Source organism: Aplidium turbinatum, chromosome 10, assembly GCF_918807975.1.
Source record: "Aplidium turbinatum chromosome 10, kaAplTurb1.1, whole genome shotgun sequence".
NCBI lineage: Eukaryota > Metazoa > Chordata > Ascidiacea > Aplousobranchia > Polyclinidae > Aplidium > Aplidium turbinatum.
The window spans coordinates 8,607,031-8,632,820 of NC_137481.1; the positions used below are offsets into that span (position 1 = coordinate 8,607,031).

Below are 25,790 nucleotides of genomic sequence, written 5' to 3' on the forward strand. Positions count from 1 at the left end.
GCGTCAAAAGCCTCTATAAGTGTGAGAAACTACCAGGAAGAACCTATCTAGGCTTTGTCAGTCCGAGGATAAACATTCAAAAACTAATAATAAGTGTAGTCGCAGTACATATTATAAAACAATAGTAAGTAATACAACATTAAGATGATACACTGAAGACTGCCGCTGCATGCTTTGGTGGAGCCACGGTGTAATTTCATGACAGTTAAAAACAAATTGATGTCTTCATTTTAATGCAAAAAATAAGTAAAAAAACAGTGACACTACAGCTCGATAGTAAACCAGAAACACTACCTTGCTGCAAAATAAGAAAATTCCAAACTTTATACAAAAGTTATCATACCACAAGGCTATTTCACAGTGACTGAAGTCGGCAGCCGTGGCCGAGTGGTTAGCGCGTTGGGCTCGCAGTCGAAAGCCTGCATGTTCGACTCCAGCCACCTGCACTTGCTGTTGTTTCTCTGGGCAAGAAACTTAACGATAATTGCCTCTACCTAGTGATCGATTTCGAGTAATGGGTAGTACCAAATTTAAGTCATAAGTAGAGTAGACAACCGGAAACAGACATGGCTGCAGCGTGGGTCAGGTGTATGTCGGAAGGCGTACACCGATGCATAGCGTTCAAGTCCGCTTTCCCGCAATGCAGGATAGAGATAAACAAACAAACAAACAAAACAAAAAACTGAACAGAGTGAAATCTCATGAAAGAAAAAAATTGAGAAAAATTAAGAATTATATTTGCTTTATTTCACAATCAATCTATTTCAAACGTAGTTGCACCTCAGAAGCATGAAAACGTACGGTACTTCAATTGCCTAAGTGGGAAAAAAATGGTTAGCATAACTGGAAAAACAGTAGTCTGGAAAAACATGTCACTTTTGCAATATCCGTGCTGGGATCAGTGCGATTTAACTTCACATTTAGATATAAAAAATAATTGTGAGTCGTTTGTGCTTGTAGCTTTCAATTCCACTTCTTCTCCAGCATTTAAAGCCAAATGTTTGCATGAAGGAAACATATAACACGCTTGCTTCCAATGGTTCGACGATTCGCTTGTGTTGATGGCAAAGTCATCATAAACATTTATTTTAAACCAAAATAACACCCCATGTGCAATTCCAGTATCAATAATTCTGATCTTGATTAATGTTTGCATGTTTAACAGATCGCTGTCTCTCGAATTAAAATTATAGTCAAAGACAAGTTGAGGGAGAGAAAGTTTTGTATGAGAAAGTGAATTTAAATCCAGGTCACTGTGAACCGACACTCGAAAATCATTTATTGCTTCAGCAATGTTTAGTCCAAGAGTATTTTCAGGGAGAACCATGCATTTCGAAACCAACTCATTGGAACAAATGACTTGGCATATCAACGATACACGATTGGGAATGACAATACCAGAAGATGAAAGACATGATGTGGCTTGTGTAAGATTGCTTATGGCTCTGGGTGACATAAGCCCACTAGGCTCAATAACATGTAAAAAAATTACGTCGAAATTAACTGTCTGAAAGCAAGGAATTTCAGAATGAAACGTAACATCAATGTGGCAAACTTCACAAATTTTTGACAGGGCTTTTTCGATAGCTGGAGTTTGACAATACTTGTGTACTTGGGCATTAAGTATTCGAGCAAACTTTACAGCTAACAAATCAAATTCATTAGAAATATCTAATACAATACATTTTTGAGATGACATCGACAAACTGGAACAAATTCCTTGAAAACACATGTTGGAAAAGGAAGAGTCGTTCATTCGTAAAACTTGTTCTTCACGTGCAGCAATATGCAAAATGTCATTTTTAGGTTCAAAAAGAAATGGAACAGCAAAGAGATTTGGGAATTTAGAAATTGTTTCACCCTTTGCAAAAACATTTTCAACAGAACTTAAAATCAAACAATCAGAATGAACAGCAAAGTTGGTTCTTACAACATCACCTTGATTTACATCTAAGCGTTTGAAAATTACTTTCGAAGTAGTTTTGTTAGAATTGTTTATGGGTTTGCAAACTATTTTTTTACACGCACGTACTGGATATACAGCTTGGTCCCAACAGTGTCTACTTTCAATTGAAGTATTAATAACAGTTGCATCTTTTCCACTATTTTCTAAGATAAGGTCAAACCACAATACTACTGCATCAATATGACCTGGCTGTGTGACACAATGCGTACATGTTACATTTCCAAATGCTTCAGCAAAAATGGTTTCAAGTGCTTTTGGATCATTAAAGCTTATGTGCAGTAATTCTTTGCTGTGTGATAATACTGTGTGATCAATTTTCTTGAGCTTTTCAGATGTGTATGGTTCTAAAGTACAAGTTGCAATGCTTTCAGATCTCACACTGAAATTTTTGTGCTTGTCTTTGCCAGCTAAACCCACCCCGCTTGTGATCACAATACCGGGTAAATTATTCACTTCCATAACTGAATGCTTTTTGGAAATTTCTTCACATTCTATCAAAGCACAGTAAAGGGTAGCAGAACATGGAATTACTTTACCACCAGAATCTGGAGGCAACAGCAAATGTTTCCAAGCATGGTTTAATGTTTCAACTATACCTTCTCCGAACAGACCCGCATCAACTGTTTCAGAAATAAGTAGAGAGCATTTTTCTGATATAGTTTCCTTATAGTTGACCTCACCAATGGACTGATTGATAGAAAGCTTTGTTGAATAACATGGTAATAAAGATATATCACTTTCCATTTTATTTAGTTTAATGCATTCATTAGCAATACTATGCATAACTGTTGACACTTCACAAGCAAAAACTTTATTGGGTTTTTGTCGCGCCGCCAGCATACTGAGAATACCAGTTCCTGTTCCAATATCCAATACAATGTCATTTTTCATAACAAGTTTTGAAATTGCTAAATTAAAATTGTTGTTTCTTTGAATATCATTCAGCATTGCAAAATGCCAGCTATCAACTGATCCTCGACATGCGTTTTCTAAACTGATTCTGGCTTCATGGCAGTGTCTATTAGCAACGAGTGCCTTACGAAACATTCCAATGGCTTCCATTTTCATGTTTAATTGGAATAAAGCATTTCCCATGTGATAATGCAACATTTCATTTTCAATAAAAACCTCACACCCTTGCTCATAAACAGTAAAAAGATCGGCAACTCTTCTAATCTGTAGCAGTTTAAAGCTCCATTCTTTCCAGGCCACAGAAAAGTCCTCTGCAAGTGTATGTTTCATTTGAGGACACAACTTTAAAATTAGCAGGTAAAATGCATATGCTTTGCCATAATCAAAACATAAAACAGAGCGTCTAGCTTCTTCAATATACTTTTTGATGACTCTTTCCATAAATATAGAAGATATTTGCAAGATTCACCTAATTAAAATTACTTAAATAGTTATATAGTTATGATATATGATAAAGAGAGAATACCAGCTAAACAAAAGTTAAGTAAGATTTAGCGTTCTACACAACACGAAATATCATGTTTCTTTTGAAACACAAAACATTTCTTAGGAATTTAAAATAATTTTCCAATTATTTTAAACTGAAAATTTTTATATGATTGATCGAATCTTTATCCTCAGACTGGGAAAGCTTCTTTGAGAACTTGATCCTGGTAGTTTCGCATACTTCAGTTCAGTTCAGTTGTTTTTTTATTTCTGACCATCATATCAAAACAATACACATCATCATAGCAAAGGTCAAGAAAAAGGTAGAAGCGACAAAACGCGAACGTTAAAACGTGCTTGTGATCGAAGTAAGTTATTGAGTTGAAAAAAATTTGGCACGGTTGCAACACCTTCAGAAAAATTTAAGATATAAAAGGAAAATAAAAAATGTTACAAAACAAATAAACATATATAGGCTATAACTTTATTAGCCTACATAACTTTAGCTGATATATTGAAGATTTGTATGGACAGTTGCTATGAAGATCGGCCATGGTGCGTTATCAAGAGTGCTGATGGTCGTAAGGGGAACACGTCTTGATGCGTTTACCTCATAGTAAAGAGCAAGGCAGGCAAAGAAAACCCCACAAAGAAATCCTACCACGGGCAAAGCCATTTCAAGCGCAACGCACCAGGCCTTGCACGACTCACAAAATAGATAGGCTATAACTTGACGACATGAAACAATGACAAAAAACAAATAAAACAAACTAGCAAAAATTAATTATAAAAGCTTTGAGCCGCTCACGCAGGCCCAGTAATCGAGATTGACAAAGTGAAGTTTCCGATTGTTGAAGTGAAAACAAGCGCCGCTTGATCTTGAAGCTTCTTCGTTCATAAAGTCATGTGCTAACCAACTGAGCTATCACTATCAGAGAGGCACAAAACCTACCGTATCAACTCCACACAAAATTTATTTTGTCATGTCTATCACGCTTTTAGAACTGTGAGAACTGTAAATGTAAATAATCTGTCCCTGTATTCTGTCCCAGGAAAAATTTCACACTGAAAATGTCTGCCCACTGCATTGTAAAAATTTGTTCATACCCTTAGATCTTTTTGCGCGATGCCTGCATGGCGCAGTTGACAACACTAGAGGAAATTAATCAGCATATTCGCATCCGCTTTGGCTTACAGACAAAAATTCAGGCTTTGGTTGAAAACAGCCGGACTCCGATTACTCCGGAAATCCATAATGACGCAGAACAGCAGAATCGGTACCGGTAGGCACTTTGACATAGGACAGTTTTCCTTGCAAATCAGCTGATTTCAGTCATATGCAACTCAGCACAGGATATTCTGACCGATCTACTCGAAAGCTTTTTGATACAAAGAAAATTAAGTGAATGTATCGCCACAAGCAGCGAGGCCTAATGGGTTAAGGTTAGGGCAAGGAAATAGTCATTTTGATTGCGAGGGTTTGATTACCAGATACCACCCTCTGCTAATGTTCTTTTTTCTTCTGCAACTGAACTGAGAGAGAGAAACCTTTTATTTCGTCTGTTGCGACAATAGTACGGTACAATTATAAACAATACGAATAAGATAGTACCATAGCTATCTAAATACCACAACAGACAGGAAGCAGCGAAAGACTATATCAGTCATCGAGTCAGCTGCTTCCCAGTTCTTAATGTGACAAATGTCAAGCATCGGCAAATTACGTTGAAACAAGATAGGCTGATGTTCAGTAATATTAATGAAAGAAAAAAAATCATGTGCTGCTGCGATCCGTAAGTGAAGTCCTGTGGTTTTATTCAAATATAAACTTTATTCCGGGTGATTAAAAATAGGAAAAACTTTTGAAATCAATAAACTCTTGTAGCAAGGGCGTTTAAACTTCAGTGCAACCAGGAAAAGTTCAAGCCAATAAATAGTTCAAGGCTACGAGTAAAAACATTTTCAGTAACAGTATTACAATACAAAAATAATCACAATTTAAAAAAAAGGTATAGCCTAGGCCTATTGTTCTGTCATAAAAGAAATGGCTGAGGTACTCTCAGTGGTACCTGTTAGGCTGCATGAAACTAGCGCAATGTGACCATATAATTTGACAAACAAATTGAATAGAATGTAAATGAGAAATAATTGAGTGTAACCGAATAACACAATAGGTCAATAATGTTTTCTTCAGACGAAGTTTAACAAAAAACAAATCCAGACGACGTATCATTACAAAGTTTGAGCCCAAAATAACAATTTATGACAATTTTTGTCACTTTTCCACTGACATAAAGCAACAAAATTTAAATTCAATTAAAAAAATCAAACACTTCGCATTGAAATAAAAGCAAAAAAAAAGCATTTTTGTCGATTTAGGCTAAGTGCGATTGATCCAAACTTGTCTGGCAGCCCTGCTTAAAAACTGACTAGGCTTGATTGCTGGCCAACGTTCGATTTTTATGTCAAAAACTAAGTAAATTATCATTAAAAACTCTTGCGCTGGTTTAATTAAATTGATTTATACCGATACAACACACACTAATCCAGAAAAGTTTAAAAAACAACTGAATTTAAAACAAAAAATTTTAGGACAAACTTTGAACCGATTTGATAATGGGCAGCAAACAAGATGTTACACAATAGAATGTAAAACAATTAATCCACATGGCTTACTAATGGTTGTTTGATAAATTTTCTACCGTACTGTACTTCAATTGCTTCACTGGATAATAATTTACTTTCCTCATCCCTATTCTTTCAAAGCTGAGGCTGGCGAGTCAATTGCTTGTTTGTTACATGCGGCAACCGCAGACTTGAATTCTTGATATGGGTTTCTTTGAATTGTTCTGTCTTTGCGAATTCTTTATCGATTTCGAAAATTTTTGGACTGAAATGACCACAATTAAATTCCTTTCTAAATTTGACTAAAATTTGCTATTCTCCAGGCCTAAGTTTTTCTTTAATCCAATTTATATACGGTATTTAGACCTGGAGAGCAAAATCTTTGCTGCTTACTTTGTAAAAGCGCGGGAAAAAAAAAAAAAAAAAAAAAAAAAAAAAAAAAAAAAGAAGTGAGTGCAAGAAGGATCTTAATGACTGTAATCAATTGAGTTTATAAGGAAAATTGTCCTACCTTTCCTAACCAATGCGCCGCGGCGCAATGGTGGTACCTGGTTTGCACGGAAAACTGTCCTATGTTGAAGTGCCTAGTTGCCTACCGGCAGAATCAGATATTGATAACTGAGATAAGGCATTTTTTCTGTGTAAGGTTGCCAACTTGCCATATACATTCTCTTTTTAAAGGACGTCTCTGAATGTCTTCTTTTTTGATGGAAATTATTTCATTTTTATGAAAGCATTCAAAAGTGCCAGTTTTTTCATCAAAATAAGATTTTCCTCAAAATATGATTGCAAGCCGTCCTGGGCAATATTCTGAAGAGGGGATTAGAGATCTGAAAGGGAGGGAAGAGAAGGGAGATTGTATATTTATCTTTTAATATCAGTCAATAGTCAAAGACAAACTGAGCATCAGTTAGTTAGTTAGTTTGTTTTTATTTCTGATCATCACAACGAAAAACAACATATGTCAAACATAGCATAAGTCTAGAAAAAGGTAGCAGCGACAAAAAAACGACGTTATGACATGCATGATAGGCCAACCAACGAGATATAATTGGTTAGCGCGTCACTTCTGGAACGAAGAAGCTTCAAGATCAAGCGGCGCTGGTTCGACTCTCAGGGTGTGCGCTTGAGCAACGCACGTTAAGGACTGCTCTCCATTCAGCGGCATCTAATGGATGGAATAGTTCCCCGGCAACAAGACTTCAACAATCGGAAACTTCACTCTGTCAATCTCGGTGACCGGGCCTGCGTCAGTGATTCAAAGCCTCTACAAGTATGCGAAACTGCCAGGATTAAGCTCTGCAAGAAGCTTTCCCAGTCCGAGGATAAAGATTCAATCAATCAATCAATCATATAACACAATGAGTGGAAACTCTTCTTTTTGCTCCGTTTTACATGTCGGCCGTCACGCTTCACTACAGACACTTGCGCAGTAGTTTAAACGGACATCACAAGAGTTTTAGATGGGATGTTCCTTCGATTTTATGTGCGTTGAGCTCTACCACTGAGCTATCTCACCGCCTAAGGTGCTTGGCTAATTAGTAATATAGTTTTGTACCATGGGTAAGGTGCTATCCACATGTTAGGCTATTTTCAACCTATTATTTAACATTATGTTATTGTCAGAAGCCTAAAATTAAACTCTAGTGCAGCCCTAACAAAATTCGACTGAGTATAGTTTGTTGCACAGTAGCCTTGATGTAAAATCACTGGTATTGCCCACAACACTAATTCGGCGCTCGCTAAAAGCGGCCACTCCATGAAAAGTACCTTATGAAAAATGACGTTCCATGAAAAAAACCGTAGTCTAAAGCAATGGGAAGGCGTGGCACTACAACATAAAGTACTTTCATTTACATTTTATTGTAAAACAACGAGCAATATTCCGTACATTAGTGTCTTTACTGTAACGCTTTACGCAGACTGATGTTGTTTTTCTGAACATCACCAATGACTTTGAGCTTTAAAATCTTCGTTTTTTGATAGGTACGAATTTTAAAATATAGCTTGCAAATGTGGTTTACAATATATGACACAATGTCCCAGTCGTTGGTTAATAAATACAAACTGTTTATATCAATCTCCTTAAACACAGTCTGCATTGTTTTACAAAAGCTGAAATGTTTTCGAAAATCCACTTCTAGCCTCAGCAAAATTTTCATCAGAGTAGGACTTGGCTTCAGTAATGTTCCGTATTTGTCGTTTTGTAGTGTGTCAATCATAGATGAACCCGCTGTGCAACTGGTGTCACTTTCTAGTTTAGACAAAATGCCTTGTTGTTCATCTGTGGCACTGCGCTTCAATTTTTGTAACACGTATCCCCCAATATATTCTATTATGTGTATTTCATCAGTTGTAAGCACCGTATTAGTCGTTTGTTGTTGTTGTGAAACTTTGCTATTTTCATCTCTGAAATGTAAATTTCAAAACGTTAATGTTTGTGTATTGAACATAGATGCTGGCAAGAGTATTTAATGGTATACAAATCGTAAATTCGTGCTATTTTTTACGGTAATGTAGGCAAAGTAAAAATATGCATCTTGCCCCGTTTTATGCATCTTGAGTATGTCTCATTTACTGGCTGGTATAGACAATTGCGTTATCTATTTGGCGACTTTATATGACGTTTTTGGATATCGACCAATAAATACAGACTGAATTAAGACAAGTTTCGTACTTGAAGATAAGACGGAAAGATTGGGATTGGCTCAGTCAACAGCAATCCCACGAGATCACTGGATAAGCTGGGTATGGGCCTCCGTTTCAAGAAATTAGGGGCCTCATTTTGCTATTTTGACGTCTGGAATGTGGTCTAACAATTTCCCCTTTTTACGTCGATTCGACGTAGGCAGGTGTTGAATAGATGCAATATTTGCGATATGTTTTAATTTGGCAGACTGGATATGCCTACCACAGCAATTGTTACACACAAGTGGCTGACTGCAGTCAGATTTTAACGTTGATCCGTCGTCGCTAGACGTAGAAACAATGTGTAAATGGACGATTCAGCCTATAAAGTTGTCTTGCCGGTCTACAGGCAGGAACTACAATAAGGAACTACAATATGCGGAACTGTAGTACCATACCTTTTCTGGTGTTATTACATGTGTTTCCAGCGTGCTTTGACTTGACATGAAAACGCAATCCCCCGTTGGTTTTGTAAGTTTTCGGACATAAGTGACATCTGCAAAAATACCGGATAATATATCCAAACAATTTTATTCAGCTTTCAACACACAACTGCACAATTTAATTAGAGGTGCGAGGTCCTTTGAAACGCTTTCTTACCCAAATTCACGTTGCACTGTAGACGCGCTCGTTGAAATGGGAATACTTTGAAATTCTTCATCTTCGATTATTTCCACAAGATACTCGACGGTTAAATTATCAGAACTGTTTTCCATTGCACTGTTATAAAAAGCCAAACTTCTTCTAGCCCTGTTGGTTGTTTATAGCTGGATAAGATAAACTTTGATAACCATATAGCCTACAGTCAGTCGTTTTGTATCGTATTTCGTAGATCTTTGCTACCCTATACTAATTTAATATTGTTGTTAGCAAGAGCCTATGTATTTACCCTGCTTATTGACCTGTAGCCTAACATCCTGATTAACCTACTTCAAAATTTCACACAATAATCTGAAAAGACAAGCGGTAACGAAAATAAACTTTTAAACCACCTAACAATAATACTATGGTCGGAACAGTCCAATTGCTTCGTGGTATTCGCCGTCACTTTAGCCTTGCTTTAGTGCATTCTTAGCACGCCGTACACCCGTACGGTCGCAGTCTGTAGCCTTCCATGTGCAAGCAGTGAACCATGAAACGAACGACGTAAGGAAACGAGAGAGATAAAAGAGAAACACTAAGAGAAGAATGAGTTTCCACTCATTGTGTTATATCTCGTTGGGCCAACCAAAGCAGAACAATCACTTTAAAATTATGTGATATAAACAGCTATTGAGCAAACTCCAAACCTAATGGTTTAAATGCGTTGGTTTAAACGTTTCTGAAAAAAAGTAAACACCCAAAAATTGATCACCGTACACCACTGATACTAAGCATATAGTATATACTCTGAAAGCATCAACAAACCTTGCGGTTTCTTCATTAATGTGCTTTTTCTTAACCTAGTTAAAGTGCTTCTTCTTCTTCTTCTTCGTAGCCCACTCTCACCGGAAACAAAATCACGCGCAACGACGCAAGTCAATGTTTTTGAGCATTATTATCACTTTTTACAGAAAAGGTTTTTCCAAATTCATGTTGTATTTTTTGCCATCCACGGGTAGATCACAGAATAAACAAAAAAGTGACAAGCGAAGAAGCGAGAATAAAATAGAAAAAGTTTATTGACATATTTCATTGAAGAAAGAAGCAATATGTTGAGTTAATTTTACCTTAATATTTGCAGGAAAAATAATTTTGACGTTTTGTTTTCAAGTTCAATTCTGAAACACAGTCAAAGTGTTTCTGACGCAATAACTAACAAGAATACACAGGATGGTAGATTTTTATATGATCCTTCCAAAAAACGGTTATGGTAAATGCATGAAGCGTTGTGTAAGCACTGTGCATTATTTCTGGTCGCGGGAAGGAACAGCGTTGCCAACTTCATAGCTTTTCAACAGAATTTATGAGATTAAAGTTCATACCGAAATCAATCTGTTCTAATTATTTCTTATCTTGTTGAATCAATTTCTTTTAGAATTTAAAGTATTTATTTAAAAAAAAAAACGTTGACTAAGATTTTCTTACTGTATGTTTAGTTTCAGAATATATCAAAAAGCGATTATTTTGGTTTGTAAACACCCACACCATTAGATTATTAAAAAGACAAAACAGTATATATGGGGAAGTTCCGAAGGGGAAGTTCCGAAGTTATGGGGAAGTTCCGAAGTTGCTTTGGTGAAGTTTTGAACGGTTTCTTCATGGTGTTAAATGAACTTTAAAAGATTTTAAGTTTTTTGATAGAACTGTGGTTGTCGTATGGCAATAAATGTTTGGCACAAGCTGGGCGAAATATTTTTAGAAATTCCACTTTGTGAAGTGCAGACATTGGTTTATGCCTGTTGTACTTCCAGCCATTTGTAACTATATTTTTTTGGCATTATCTTGTAATACTGTAGTTTTGCACAAAAAAGATTGAAAATGGGAGAAAAAGTGTGAAGTGCAAACATTAGTTAATTTAATTTATGTAATACCTGTTAGTTTCACTTCCAGACATTTGTAACCATAGTTTTTTAGCGTTGTTTTGCAATTATTTTGCCCCAAAAAAAAAAAAAATGGGAGAAAAAGATGGAAACTATGATGATGCAGTTGAAGAGCGTGTCATAAATGAAGAATACAAAATATGGAAGAAAAACACCCCATTTTTATATGATTTGGTTATGACTCATGCCCTTGAATGGCCAAGTTTAACATGTCAGTGGCTTCCAGATGTTACTAAGCCTGAAGGAAAAGATTACACTGTACATCGTCTTATTCTTGGAACGCATACTTCAGATGAACAAAATCATTTAATCATAGCCAGTGTTCAACTCCCCACTGATGATGCTCAGTTTGATGCATCACATTATGATGCTGAGAGAGGTGAATTTGGAGGATTTGGCTCAGTCAGTGGAAAAATTGAGATTGAAATCAAAATCAATCATGAAGGAGAAGTGAATAGGGCAAGATTTATGCCTCAGAATCCATACATTATTGGCACAAAAACACCATCAAGTGATGTGCTTGTCTTTGATTACACAAAACATCCAAGCAAACCTGATCCAAATGGTGAATGTAGTCCAGACTTGCGTTTGCGTGGTCATCAAAAAGAAGGGTATGGTTTTGTGTATTTTATTGAATGTTTGCGTTTTAATGTTACAGTGAAAATATTTTGACAATTTAAGTAATGTTAGTATGATGAAGTGATTTATAAAGTTATATTTTGGCCACAAGTCGAAAATGCTGTCATTTTGTGCTTTGCTTATGTATATATTGCTTTTATACCGTATATAATATCCCATGTAGCTACATAGAGTTATGGGGTTTCAATCGTTCGGCATCCATTAATACACAATCTTCAGGAAGTGCTTTAACCAGTTCATTTAGATTTATTTTGATGCTATAATGTTGGATTCTTGAATTTAATTTTAATTAGTTCATCTCACAATGCACTGTAGTATATATCTATAGCAAGGGTGACCAACTTTCCATTCATGGCAATTGACTAGAAAATTTCTAAATTGGTAGCGATCGACCAGTCGGTGATTAAGTCACTGAGCAACTTTTTTCCTGTGACACCTTTACTGCAAATTCATTTATATATATTTATCACTCGTCAGTCGGCGGCGGCTCAACCTCGTATCCAAGCATTATTTTTTTCTTCAAGCTGTCAGATGTAGTCGTGGATGGTGATGTCGGATGAGGCTTTATAAGCCTATTCTATAATTGAATAGACGTGAGCAAAAGTCACATTGTAGGTGGAGGTCAGGGGACGTGTTTTTTTTAGGTTTTTATTTGTAATGTTTTGTTTGTTCTGAAACTTTTGTTTCCTGCTTTTTTTTTTAAATTTTGTACCATCCTTAGTTTTCTTTGGCAAGTTGTCCCATGATTCCAGATCAATGTTAGCTTGGTTCAAGGGTACTTTTAGCTGAACAGCATTGAGCAGCTCAGGCTATAGCCTATTTAATATTCATGTTTCAGTAAATTTATTAGAAAAAATGGGTTAGGCTAGGGTTAGGCTGCAATAAATGCACGTAACAACCTGGAGGGTAACAGCCCTCGTATATCAGTGCATGTTCAATGTAGAAACAATAATATAGATATGTTATAGTAACAGGTGTGGCCAAATCTCAACTGGTAACCGGAATCGGAGTTCGTCTGTTTTCAACCAAAGCCTGAATTTTTGTCTGTAAACCAGAGCGGATGCGAATATGCTGATTAATTTCCTCTAGTGTTGTCAACCGCGCCATGCAGGCATCGCGCAAAAAGATCTATGGGTCATTCCATGCCAAGCGTCCTAGATCTATCAGTTTGACCCTCTTCGATTTTGCTCAAACTTTGTCAAAATGTTATTTGGCATGATTTAGCCATGCATTACACATTTTAGCTCAGTATCTATTATAGTTTTGGAAATATGATGCTTTAAAGTTTTAGGTACCCCCTAAACTTTTCCGCATTCGTTTTTTTGGACCATTTTCAATTAACCATATCTTTTTCTCCGAAGGTTGTATATCATAAAGTTTATTTTTGGTAAAATGATTCACTTTTAGCTATATTACATGATTGCATTGTCAAAATGCAATTAATTTGCAGCATAATGGAGTAATCAAGCCTCAGAGTAGCTCTTTTCTTCACCAAAAACAAATTTTGTGCCATACGGTATTTGGAAGTTTGTAACCTTTTTATGAAAAGTAGGATGGTTATTATATTTATCATGTATGCTCTTTCCCTACCAGGCAACAACTTCACCAAGTTTGATAAGTAACATTATATTTATTAGAAAGTTACAATGCATCAAAATATGTACCCCAAGCAAAAAAGCCAAAATAACGCCATCTTGTGGTATAAAAATACCCCTGTAGCAAGGTGTTTACAAAATAATCTTTTTAACCATTTGAAGAACATTACCTAAGGAACTTGTGTACAAAGTTTTGACTTTGTCACTCAACCATTTAAGCGGTTGAAGTGAAAGAGCAAAAAATAACTGTAGAGACAACTATTGCTCTGAGCCATTTGGAACTGTTTTTATTGAATACATTGCCCCTGAAAACCCCCAAATAGCAATTTTCCCCACTCCTCTACCATCTATATAAGAAATATACTTAAAATCACTCATGCGTAACCAGGATTTGCCCCTCGTGTGGCCAAATTGCAATCCTCAATATCTCGAGAACCGAAGGTTATTGAATGCTAATTTTTTTTTTAAAAGAGTTGTCTCAATGACCTCTATCTGAACACAATATATCATAAAATTCTGGAACCATGGGTGTACTAATATTTTTTTCCTTAAATTAAGCATGCAATGACTCCTCTGCAAATAAGCCAATTTTTTATTATGGGGAGTTAAAAATTGGCCCCCAACTTACCTCTTAATAGTTGAGTGACAAAGTCAAAACTCTGTACACAAGTTCCTTAGGTAATGTTCTTCAAATGGTTAAAAAGATTATTTTGTAAACACCTTGCTGCGGGGGTATTTTTATACCGCAAGATGGCGTTATTTTGGCTTTTTTGCTTGGGGTGCATATTTTAATGCATTGTGACTTTCTAATAAATATAATGTTACTTATCAAACTTGGTGAAGTTGTTGCCTGGTAGGGAAAGAGCATACATTATAAATATAATAACCATCCTACTTTTCATAAAAAAGTTACAGACTTCCAAATATGGCACAAAATTTGTTTTTGATGAAGAAAAGAGCTACTCTGAGGCTTGATTACTCGACTATGCTGCACATTAATTGCATTTTGACAAGGCAATCATGTAATGTAGCTAAAAGTGAATCATTTTACCAAAAATAAACTTTATATAACCTTCGGAGAAAATAATATGGTTAATTAAAAATGGTCCAAAAAAGTGAATGCGGAAAAGTTTAGGGGGTACCTAAAACTTTAAAGCATCATATTTCCAAAACTACAATAGATATTGAGCTAAAATTTGTAATGTATGGCTAAATCATGCCAAATAACATTTTGACAAAGTTTGAGCAAAATCGAAGAGGGTCAAACTGGGATCTTTATGATTTTCAGGACGTTTGGCATGGAATGACCCCTACGGATATGAACAAATTTTTACAGTGCAGTGGGCAGACGTTTCCAGTGTGAAATTTTTCCTGGGAATATAATTTATCGTATATTTACATCGTATATAATGTAGTGCATGCTTTCATATTTTTAACCACTTGCGGACAGATGCGGAATGGCCCGTTTCGGTGAGTCTGATTCGGTGAGTCCGATCCCTTAACGGGGGATTTTTTCAATTTTTTTTTTTAAATTATCGGGGTACCGTGACGTAGCTTAATTATCATTGTCGTTTTAGGGTTAGGGGTTAGAGGTTAGGAACTCACCGAATCGGACTCACCGAATAGTAGCAGACCCGGACAGATGGGCTCGGATGGCGTATATAATATATAATCATGAGAAAATTTTTACAATATGTCAGATGACGTAGTATTTTGACAAAAGGCAAGTGCCATCCATACTTTCAGAAATTCTTTATTTTAATACAACATTATTATGCTGTGCACTGGGGAAACCACCCAGCTAAAAAAACTATTCTAAAACAAAATTACAGTAAAAATAAAAACTTTCTCTGAAATTCATCCCGACTAGCAGGTTAAGAGAGATAAAAAGAAAATCACCCCTAAGCATAGGCGTCAAAATAGGGTGGGCCGAGTGGGCGGCGCCCACCCTGCCGTGAAACGAGGGTGGGCAAAATATGATTCGCCCACCCTGTTTTCATGGGGTCTGCTACTATTTGGTGAGTCCGATTCGGTGAGTCCGATTCGGTGAGTCTGATTCGGTGAGTTCCTAACCCCTAACCCCCAACCCCCTAACCCTAAAACGGCAATGATAATTAGGCTGCGGTACCCAATAATTTAAAAAAAAAATTGAAAAAATCCCCCGTTAAGGGATCGGACTCACCGAAACGGGCCATTTCCGTTTTCATGACACTTATGAAGTGTTCGTTGCAATTATTTCCGTTTTTGTTAAACACTGAATTATCCTATGAACTGCAGCGCAACTTCTTGTTTTACGCTATATCTCTCACTAGGTATCCGACAGAACAAAGCAATTCCGCAACAACGCTGCGTTGAAAAAAAGCGTTTGAGCACGATTTGATATCAAGCCCTGTAAATGTCGCTGTAAATACCCTGTAAATGTCGCTCTTAGGACGTCGCACGTTGAAAACCTGTCTGGAGCAGAAAGCCAAGACAATTAGAATCCGCGTGGCCTAGCTTTTGGGAGCAAGTCTTTTAGGCGCTGACAGTTAGGCGCTGGTCTAATAGGCGCGCACACTGTGGCGTCTGGATATTTAGGTGCGGAGCAATGTGGCGCCCGGTCATTTAAGTGCTATTCCTAGTGAAGTCTGTAGATTGTATCAGCTTGGCAGAAAATTATATCATGGCTGCCGTGTGTGAAGCTGCTTAAACCGGCAATGCTTTTCACACAAAATGTTATATTGAACAGAAAAATATATTGTTGTTTTATTGATTTATTATTGTTTTGTTTGTTGTTAGTCCAAGTTTGCGTTGGTGAAAGCTTTATCAATAAATTATTCAAGCTTCCGAACATTATTGAGTTCATTTTTAGTTAACTCTTTCGCGACCACGGACGTATACACACGCCTTGGGATTTTTGCCATGATGACCAAGGAAGTATCCCTACGTTCAAGGTTAAAAGGTAGCTTATTTCAAGCAAAAAAATGTAAATGATGGCAGATCCATAGTCTTTGCCTGTCCTTTTTTGGCTAATTAAAAAAAAGTATTTTGGCGGTGCAGTTATCAGATGAGGACTTCTTAAAGATGGGGACGCAGTAGATTTTTTTCTTTCACTCATTGGAATTGGCAGTCAAAACTGAGTAGGCAACCCCTTACTTTGGAATTTCTCGATGAAAAAGACTAGGCTAAATTACGTAAACTTTTTGCTTAAAATTATAATATAACGTTTTGTGTGAAAAAGCATTGCCGGTGTAAGCAGCTTCACTCACTGAAGCCATGACCAACAACGCACACGCATTAACAAAACAATATATTTTCCTGTTTAATATATATTTTGTGTGAAAAGCATTGCCCTACGCCCCTCCCTGCCAAGCTGATACAATCTACAGACTTCACTAGGAATAGCACTTAAATGACCGGGCGCCACAGTGCTCCGCACCTAAATATCCAGACGCCACAGTGTGCGCGCCTATTAGACCAGCGCCTAAAAGACGTGGACCCTAGCTTTTCGTGGTAATCGAAACTGCGCTGCAAGTGTGTCATCAAACTTCAGTTCCTGGTGAGCGTAAGGGAATATGAATATGACATCATAATAAACATGACAATAAAATAACCGATATCATACAAACTAAAGACGTATCGTACTGAAACAATCGCTTTTTACAAATCTTTCCTAACAAACTTGTTGTTGGATATAAATTGGGGCACCGCGCGATGTTGTCATTTCATGTGCTTTCGGGTATGTACGTCATTTCCAACAGGTTACATTTCTTTCCGTCGTGGTTACGTTTGCTTTTTTGTATAATGTCATGCTGCATCTTGTTTCCATTTCGGAAGTTTTGAATACATTTTCGCCAAACGTGCAGTAAGTAGCGTGATCAATTGAAAAATTATTTTGAATTTGAAAAAGTTGGTCGAATAAACCTTTTTCTGTTCAGGACTACTTTACACAACTGAACTCGTGCTGCGTGATTGAATGACCACATTGTACATAAGCTTGGTGCAGTACAAAACCGCAATATTCGCACAGTCAGCAGTCACCTGTCCGAACATTTTGAGTCAAATCCGAAGGCGTCACTTTAAAGATAACAGGTCACGAGTCACGCGCTTTTTAGGGTGCAAAGGAAAACATAAAAGAAGTTTGTTTAGTTTAGCAGCGCTCATAAGATCGCAAACGTCAAACCTATTAAAGCTTAATTACTGCAGCGACGCTAAACGCAGTCTTTGTGAGAAAGACTAACCATTGCGAATTTGCGAACATACACATTCAATGAAATCTGTTTCAAAACTCTCGCCCACCCAGAATTCCTCTCTTCTAAGAAAAAATCGACGCCTATGCCCCTAAGTGGTTGTCTGGTTAATTGTCAATCTGATCCCTTTGGTATACTTCCCAGGACATGTCTTTTCAGAGAAACACTAGATTATAGGATTTGTAATTTAGTAAGGAATATCTGACCTTTTGGTATACTTTTAGTTAGTTTGTGATTTGAACAAGCCATATTTCCATAAAATAATAATTTGAAATTTGTATGATGTCTGAATTTCCTCTATAAATTGTGAAACTACTTGTATGGTACTGGTAGTGTTAAAATTTTAATTTTTAGGTATGGTCTTTCATGGAATCCTAATCTGAGTGGCCACTTGCTCAGTGCTTCTGATGATCACACGATATGCCTTTGGGATGTTGGAGCTACACCAAGAGAAGGGAGAATTTTGGATGCAAAAACTGTTTATACTGGTCATACAGCTGTTGTTGAAGATGTTTCATGGCATTTGCTTCATGAAAGTTTGTTTGGATCAGTTGCTGATGATCAAAAATTAATGATTTGGGATACCAGGTCAAATGTGAGCACGAAACCAAGCCATGTGGTGGATGCTCATACAGCTGAAGTTAACTGCTTGTCTTTTAATCCCTACAGTGAATATATTTTAGCAACAGGTTCGGCAGACAAAACTGTTGCTCTATGGGATCTCAGAAACTTGAAATTGAAACTTCATTCCTTTGAATCTCACAAGGATGAAATTTTTCAGGTGAGAAAAACACCTAGGTATTTATATCACAAGGGTCACATTTTATACTACTATATTCCAATTTTTATGTTGCACCACAGCTGCAGTTCATCGCATAATGTTGTGGCAGTTCATAATTTTACTTAAAATGTTTTTGTAGCTGTTTTGGATATTTGTGAACATTTTTCAGGTAATAGAATACAAAATTGGATGGCAGAACATTTCACTAACAACAACTGGCAATTTAACTTTATGATTTCGCACAGATTGACAATTCTGCCTTCTCCAGTCATTGACACTATTATTTTATGTAGTTGTTTAATTATGTCCAAATTTCTTTGGTGTTTTATTTAATTTGTATTAACTTATAGATGTACAAAATGAATTTCACTACTCAATTTTACAATGTTGTGTTAGTATCAAAATCCAATCAATTAAAAACAGTATTCGATAGTAGTACTGACATACTTTGAAACTTTTCATTGTCAAGTAATATGTTACATGTTTAGAATATTTACTTTATATACTCAATATTCAAACATTGTGCAAGTTTTAGTCTAAGATTAGCAATACAAATATTTGAAAATCTTCCACTTCGCAACTTTTTACTTGCGTTGTATATAGTTGTTTTTACAAGCCAAATGTAACTGAGTTTTGAAGCAAAATTATCAATATCTAAACAAATGTCAGAAAATATAAGCACCGGTAAGTAAAGTGTTTGTATTCTCTTTTCAATTTTCTTTTTCCAATATTTTTCAGGTTCAATGGTCACCTCATAACGAAACGATTTTGGCTTCAAGTGGAACAGATAGACGATTAAATGTTTGGGATTTAAGTAAAATAGGCGAGGAACAAAGCGCTGAAGATGCTGAAGACGGTCCTCCTGAATTGCTTTTTGTGCACGGTGGTCATACCGCTAAGATTTCTGATTTTTCCTGGAATCCTAACGAGCCTTGGGTTGCTTGCTCGGTCTCGGAAGACAACATCATGCAAGTTTGGCAAATGGCTGAGAACATTTATAATGATGAAGAGCCAGAAACTGGAGGAGCCTCCACTCCTGCTGCCACAGCGGAGCTGGAACAGCCAGCATCTTAACTGGACTCTTTAGCATTGTAATTACCCGTTTCAAATTCTTTTCCGTGTTGATTTTAAATCGCATGAAACCTGCAACCATACATTGCACAGGTTTCTTTGATATCACCTACTTTTCTTGAGAGAATTAGTTGCAAAATAAGTTGAATCAAAGCACTGAAATGGGAGAAAAGGATCCGAGATGTCAATTATTATATTTTCGGTGGAGTTTGCATTGTCCACCATGGGTTGTTATTGAATGTCGTAATGCAAAAATCATCTTGGATAGAACTGCCCATTAGCCAATTGGCTTGAGTTTACTGTTTTCACATGTAAATGTCGTTAACGGATAGGTGCTTCCGAAGCTTGAATCTTTTTCTCATGCTTGCAATTACAAGTTCAATGTCAATTAGGAAAGCACTGTAATGCATCTCTTTTAAAGATAAAATATTTGGTTAAAAAAGTTAACACACACCACGTGGACAATAGATTTTTATGTCGTTCAACGGAAATTATAGGCCAAGTTATCATGATAGCAGAGAAATCGATACTATCTCCCATCATGTGAAGCCGTAAATCATGAGTCTTGCGGCACGTGCTTTCAATTCATGCTCTGCGATTCTGCGTGACCGGTTTGAAATAGTGATTTGTCTATCCTAACAATTGCAGTGAGGGATTTTTTTTTCAGTTGCTGTACGGAAAGACTTTGTAAAGTCGCAACGTGAAGACTTTCTCTTCAAATTTGGAAAGTTTTTAGATTTGATGTTTGTACGTTATTCATTATGTTTTGCTTCTGAATCGGTTTGCAAAAACTCTGTACTCCTGTTAAGCTTGTAAATAAACTTCAGTATAAAGTTAATTTTCTCATGTATTTTTTCTGATAAACTTTCACAAGAGAGAAATGCAAAGCTTTAAATGTTTTGTAAAATTCGTCTTGACTGAACGTCTGTAAGATTTAAGCAAAGCAAAACTTGAGACCAGCTAATGAATCAGGCAAAACCGTTACGAGGTGTGTGCTCAAACTTATCCTAAAAAAAAATCACGATTCCTTTCAAATTAACGTGTATTTTTGTAGAGCTTTTAATTCGTTTCTGCACTATTTTATTATACAGTATGATAATCACAGAACAGAAGCGCGAAAAGGTTATTTATATATCACTTTCCCGTCATAAAGTTAGTTGGACCAATCAAGGCTATTTGTTCGTGACCTGAGATATTTAGAAACTCATGGAGAGCAGTCCTTAAATGCATACCTCGAGAGTCAAATCAGTGCTGCCCTATCTTATGTTTTCTTCTTTAGCAAAATCTTGCGTTCAACAAACTGATCTATCAGGACTAACCAATTGAGCTATCTACGTTATGGCGGCTGCGTCGCCGAGTGGCAAGAAAGTCGGTATCATGGTTTGTACCTTGTAAACTGAACCTTTCTCATGCTTAATGATTATACTGTATTTAAAAAACAAGCACGATGGTTATAGCCTAACATTGCAGGCATATTTGTTTTCAAACCTTGCAGAAGAAATTAAAAGTGTTGATGTGTTAACGATGCAATTATTTTTGTTGGATTTCGTGATACTCCCATTTCTGTTAACTTTGCTGAAAGATCATTATCGCTACATACCAAATGAAACATGCGGTACCGTGGTTGAAAGGACCTTATCTCTCATGCAAGCTTACAAAGTCACACGCATGCTCAATAGCGATGATGTCGGGATTAAACTGTAGATCTCACGAAAGCTTTCATGAAAACATTCGTTACAAATTTGTTCAACTGTGGCCGAAGGAAGGTGCTTATTTTAAATCTGAAGCAAGTCCATTGGAGAGCAGAAAAACAATCAAGCAAGTTTTTTCTCACCCGAAGAGATGTAAATGTGTGAATCATGGCGATCGCTATGGTGTGAACAAAGAAAGCTTAAGAAAATTGGACACTTGGAGGTGTAGTAAATTAACCTACAGTAGGCTTAGATTAGATTTAAACATTAAAATTGAAGTTGAATTTTTAAAAGCAGCCTAAATAACACGCGGTATTAAATCAATTGTTCTATGTGAAGTCAGTAAATTTAGATCAGGTGTAATTTAAATCACTGATGAATTGCGTGATATTGACGCAAGTTTTGCAATGGGCTGCCCTTGCTTACTGAACAAGACTTGTAGTTGTAAGCACTGCCAGTAGGCTATACATAAAATGTAGCCTACACTTTATACTTTGTTTACTTGCAAAATTGAAGTGCATGCTACGTCACTTATAGAAGCAAATAAATTGCCCTAACTTTTAAGCTCAGCACTTCCAATGATAAATGTTTGGAAAACTCTATGGGAGATTAGCCTAGTCCGCCCCGATACCTCAGTTGGTTAGCGCGTGGCTTTGTGAACGAAGAAGCTTCAAGATGAAGTGGCGCTGGTGCGACTCTCGGGGTGTGCGCTTGAGCAAAGCATACTGAGGACTGATCTCCATTCACCGGCACCTATTGAATGGAATAATTCCCCGACAACAAGACTTCAACAATCGGAAACTTCACTTAGTCAATCTGGGTAACCGGTCCTGCGTCAAAACCATCTACAAGTGTGTGAAACTACCAGGAATAACCTATCAAAGCTTTGTCAGTCCTAGGATAAAGATTCAAAGCCAACCAAGCCTTTTAATGATAAAATCCGAAAGATAAAAGTTAACTACACTAGGCCTATGATAAAAAAGCGAAGTGTTGACAAAGAAAATTACAACCACATGCTGAAACTGCAGTATAGCCTATATAAGCAATATATTGCTAACGGAAACTTCAGCATATTTGTTCGATGGATTAATAAGATCGAGTCAAAGGCTGAGAAATAGCTCACACGCAAAGAAGATTAGAGAAGCTTGTTTGAGGCTGCTTCATGCTACTCACCCGAAGTAGGTTACTAATCGAAAGTCTATGATGCATGATGTGGGCTTAATAGGGTAGACTGTGGCCAGTTTGACGATAGAAATATAGTTTGAATACTGAATAGTTCCAGAGTTGAAACTTTTTTGCTTCCGAAAGAATTTAACGTTAGGGTATAGCAGGGGTCACTAAACTATAGCCTGCTTGTGATAAAATAAGCATTTTTTCCACAACCCATCCCTGCAATGACAATATGAGTCAATTAGTGTTTACAGCTGGATAAATCACATTCTCCCTTGAATCACCAGCACAAGTTGATGACTGTACTGAACAAAATGATTATCCAGCCCGAAAGCATTTCTTCATACAGTCACCTGGCTCTTTCTAAAAAAAAATTGGTGATCTCTGTTCTATAGGTCTATATCTTTGGTTAGCATATTACTTACGTAAGCTATAGGCTACCTGTTAGTAAAATCAAAGTACGGATCTACCTTCAACATGGTTTTGGTTTATAGGGAATCCAAATGCGAAAATTCATATTGGCCAAGTTTTGGTCAGTACTCGTCACAAGGGAATGGATTTTCGACAATAAATTACAATCGAAAGTAAAGTATTTTTGCTTTTTAACATAATTCGTTGTCGCAAAACTTTTTATAAAATATCTTCCATTGTGTTTATCCATGATTCAAAATAAATGGGTAGGCTACAACGTGATCCGAGATGGGCGTGATCTTGATCTTGAAGATCACTTTTAATTTGGTGATCTTGAACTGAGATCATGTTATATTTGTGTGATCTTGATCTTGAAAATCAATAAAATCAAGATCACTTGAAAATTTAAGGTGGCTTATTAAATAAAGGCATTTTTTAGAACTCGTACCGTGCAAAGCAGGGCTCTAGTAAGCCCTGGTGCAAAGTAATCAGTGACCACTAGGCCAACTAATATTAAACTACCGTTTATATGATGCGTGCCGAACAAAGGTCGATTTAATAAGGTCCCCAATTTATTTTTATCTGTGTTGCCATTTTAAAATTAAAAAAGCCTTCTGTGTTGTTAATTATAAAACATGTTTGTTTTCTTTGACCCAATTTTAGATGTTTTACAAGTTTAGCATGACAATAATAAAAAAATTGACTCAATTAAGTGGACTTTGGTCATGTAAAGTGGCATATTGCAGCAACTCAACCAGACCAAGAAATGTTTAGCATCTGAGTATAAATAAATCAATATAAATGTAAAAATATATGCTGCACATTTTTTGTCATTTCATTTCACACACAGTTTACACACAAACTAAAGTATTGTTTGACTTGACAAAAAAAAAAAAACATTTTGTACCGCTTCAACTTCGATCCTCTAATTACTGATTAAACTATATATGCGCACCATGAACTATTGGATGAGTAACTTGATATGATATAGGATGTTGGAGCATCCTAGACTAGCACTTTATCTGGTTCAGGTCCGCCCAGATAGCTCAGTTGGTTAGTGCCTGACTTCATGAACGAAGAAACTTCAACATCAAGCGGTTCTGGTCTGACTTTTGGGGTGTGCGCTTGAACATTGAACAAACTGTTCTCCATTCAGCGACACCTAATTGATGGAATAATTCCTCGGCAACAACATTTCAACAATCGGAAGCTTCACTCTGTCAATCTGGGTAACCGGCCCTGCGTCAAAACCCTCTATACAAGTATGCGAAACTGTCAGGAATAACCTATCAAAGCTTTGTCAGTCCTAAGATAAAGATTCAAAACCTACAAACCAACCAGATCGGGTACGCATTGGACCAGTTCTTTATCAGATCTGGACCACATAAAGTGGTTGTCTGCATAGTCTATCCGTAATTACATATTTTGATTAAGTTGATCATGGCCACCTAAAGATAAGGCCTGATTTGTCACATTTTGCATAAATTTCCAGGTTTTTCTAACTTTGGGCGAACGTTTAAATAAATTTTTCTAAAAATTATATTTTTACGCTTTTTTTTTTCCTTTCCCCAGATGACACAATAGCTTTTAACATCTTCACATGTCGAAAAACAAAGAAAATTTGATTTTGAAGATTTTAGTCAGACTGTTAATTTTCAATAACAGTCTGATTTTGCGTTTTTCGACTTAGGCTACTTTTTCTCATTTGCTACTGCTTCCCCAAGGCAAGGAAACCGCAAAAACTAAAAACATCTCAAAAAATGTCAGTCAAGCACCAATAGTAGCTGTAATCAAAATCTGCGAAATGTGACATATCAGGCCGCATCTCCAGGTGGCCATGAGTTGATGTAAAAAATAGCTCTCAATCGTGCATCTATGTTGTCAGATTGTCTCAAACCAAGCCCTTAACAACGAGTAGCCAGCATCAGTCAGAAGATGGGGAAGTTGAAGTTTATGTCCTTCCTCCAATGCTGCTACCGGCCATACGCAAATCAAAATCTTTTGATTTTAAGGCAATGAAAGCAAACGCTTCTCCTCATCCACCGGTTGACCCATTTTTCTACAGTTCTCAGTCCCGACGACGCAGAGCTCTGGCTCAAAAATTGGAAGCAGAAAACTACAACATTATGAAGTACTCCGGCATATCTGGTCGGAAAGAAATGTAATGAGCTTTTGGAGTTAAATCAAGCTGCATTCTACTCAATTAAATGTTTATTTTAGTCGATTTATCAGTGTATCATGTACATTACGTATTACCTTACGTATTTGATAAACTTACTCTTATGATAAACTCTTATGATAAACTTTCACAAAAAATTGTCTCTACGCCGGCAGTATCTGATACTTTCAAGAAACAATTTGTTGTACTCTCGTTGCTATCTCCGTCACAATGTTCTTTACATGTTCTTGTTATCGATTGATTTTTCATTCAACATTTTAATATACTGTGGGACTTAGGCTATGTGGAGGTAGAAATATAAAGTGTGAAAGAAAGGTGTGAAATAAAAGCAGATTGTCACTGTATACATCTTGTGATAGTTTAGCTTAATTTGCACCAGTAGAACGCCTCATATTATTTAAAGATGTTCATCATTAGCCTTGCTTTCCATCTTGACTTGTTGCAGTTCATGATGTAAGTGAAAATGTCTTTTCGCATATGCAGACTATGTGCTACCAAAAAGGGACAGCATTCTATTAGCATGCTTGCGCTTGCCCGGGTAAGTTGAAGCTGGAATGGAGTTTTCCTCATCATCTGGGAGTTTTCCTCATCATAAGCGATATACCTTGTAAGTTATGAGCCTTGACAGAAGCGCAGATATCGTTTCTGCAAGCCACACTTTGAGCACTCCTGAGATAGAATTTTAGCATAACAATTTTTTGAAACCTTAAATTTTGCTTTGATGCATTGACTTGAATATTGTAAAAATGCTAGGTAAGAAGTTGCTTTATGCATAAGATCAACAATTATAACAACAATATTTCTATATCGAAATAGACTTCGCTG

General features: G+C 36.6%; 3 protein-coding genes across 3 annotated transcripts; 2 read left to right on the forward strand and 1 right to left on the reverse strand.

Annotated features, from left to right (window-relative positions):
- Positions 1-369: 369 nt before the first annotated feature.
- LOC145778680 (protein arginine N-methyltransferase 9-like) lies at positions 370-3,398 on the reverse strand. Its single transcript, XM_082590227.1, has one exon. The coding sequence runs from the start codon at positions 3,317-3,319 to the stop codon at positions 899-901; it is 2,421 nt and encodes an 806-aa protein (XP_082446353.1). The 5' UTR covers positions 3,320-3,398; the 3' UTR covers positions 370-898.
- Positions 3,399-11,214: 7,816 nt separating this feature from the next.
- On the forward strand, positions 11,215-20,823 carry LOC145778319 (histone-binding protein RBBP4). The gene is made up of 3 exons (XM_082589784.1): positions 11,215-11,810; positions 18,017-18,443; positions 19,182-20,823. The coding sequence occupies exons 1-3, from the start codon at positions 11,272-11,274 to the stop codon at positions 19,515-19,517; spliced, it is 1,302 nt and encodes a 433-aa protein (XP_082445910.1). The 5' UTR covers positions 11,215-11,271; the 3' UTR covers positions 19,518-20,823.
- A 372-nt stretch (positions 20,824-21,195) lies between these two features.
- On the forward strand, positions 21,196-25,309 carry LOC145778867 (uncharacterized). The gene is made up of 3 exons (XM_082590458.1): positions 21,196-21,428; positions 22,870-22,959; positions 24,672-25,309. The coding sequence occupies exons 1-3, from the start codon at positions 21,196-21,198 to the stop codon at positions 24,949-24,951; spliced, it is 603 nt and encodes a 200-aa protein (XP_082446584.1). The 3' UTR covers positions 24,952-25,309.
- The last annotated feature ends 481 nt before the right edge of the window (positions 25,310-25,790 follow it).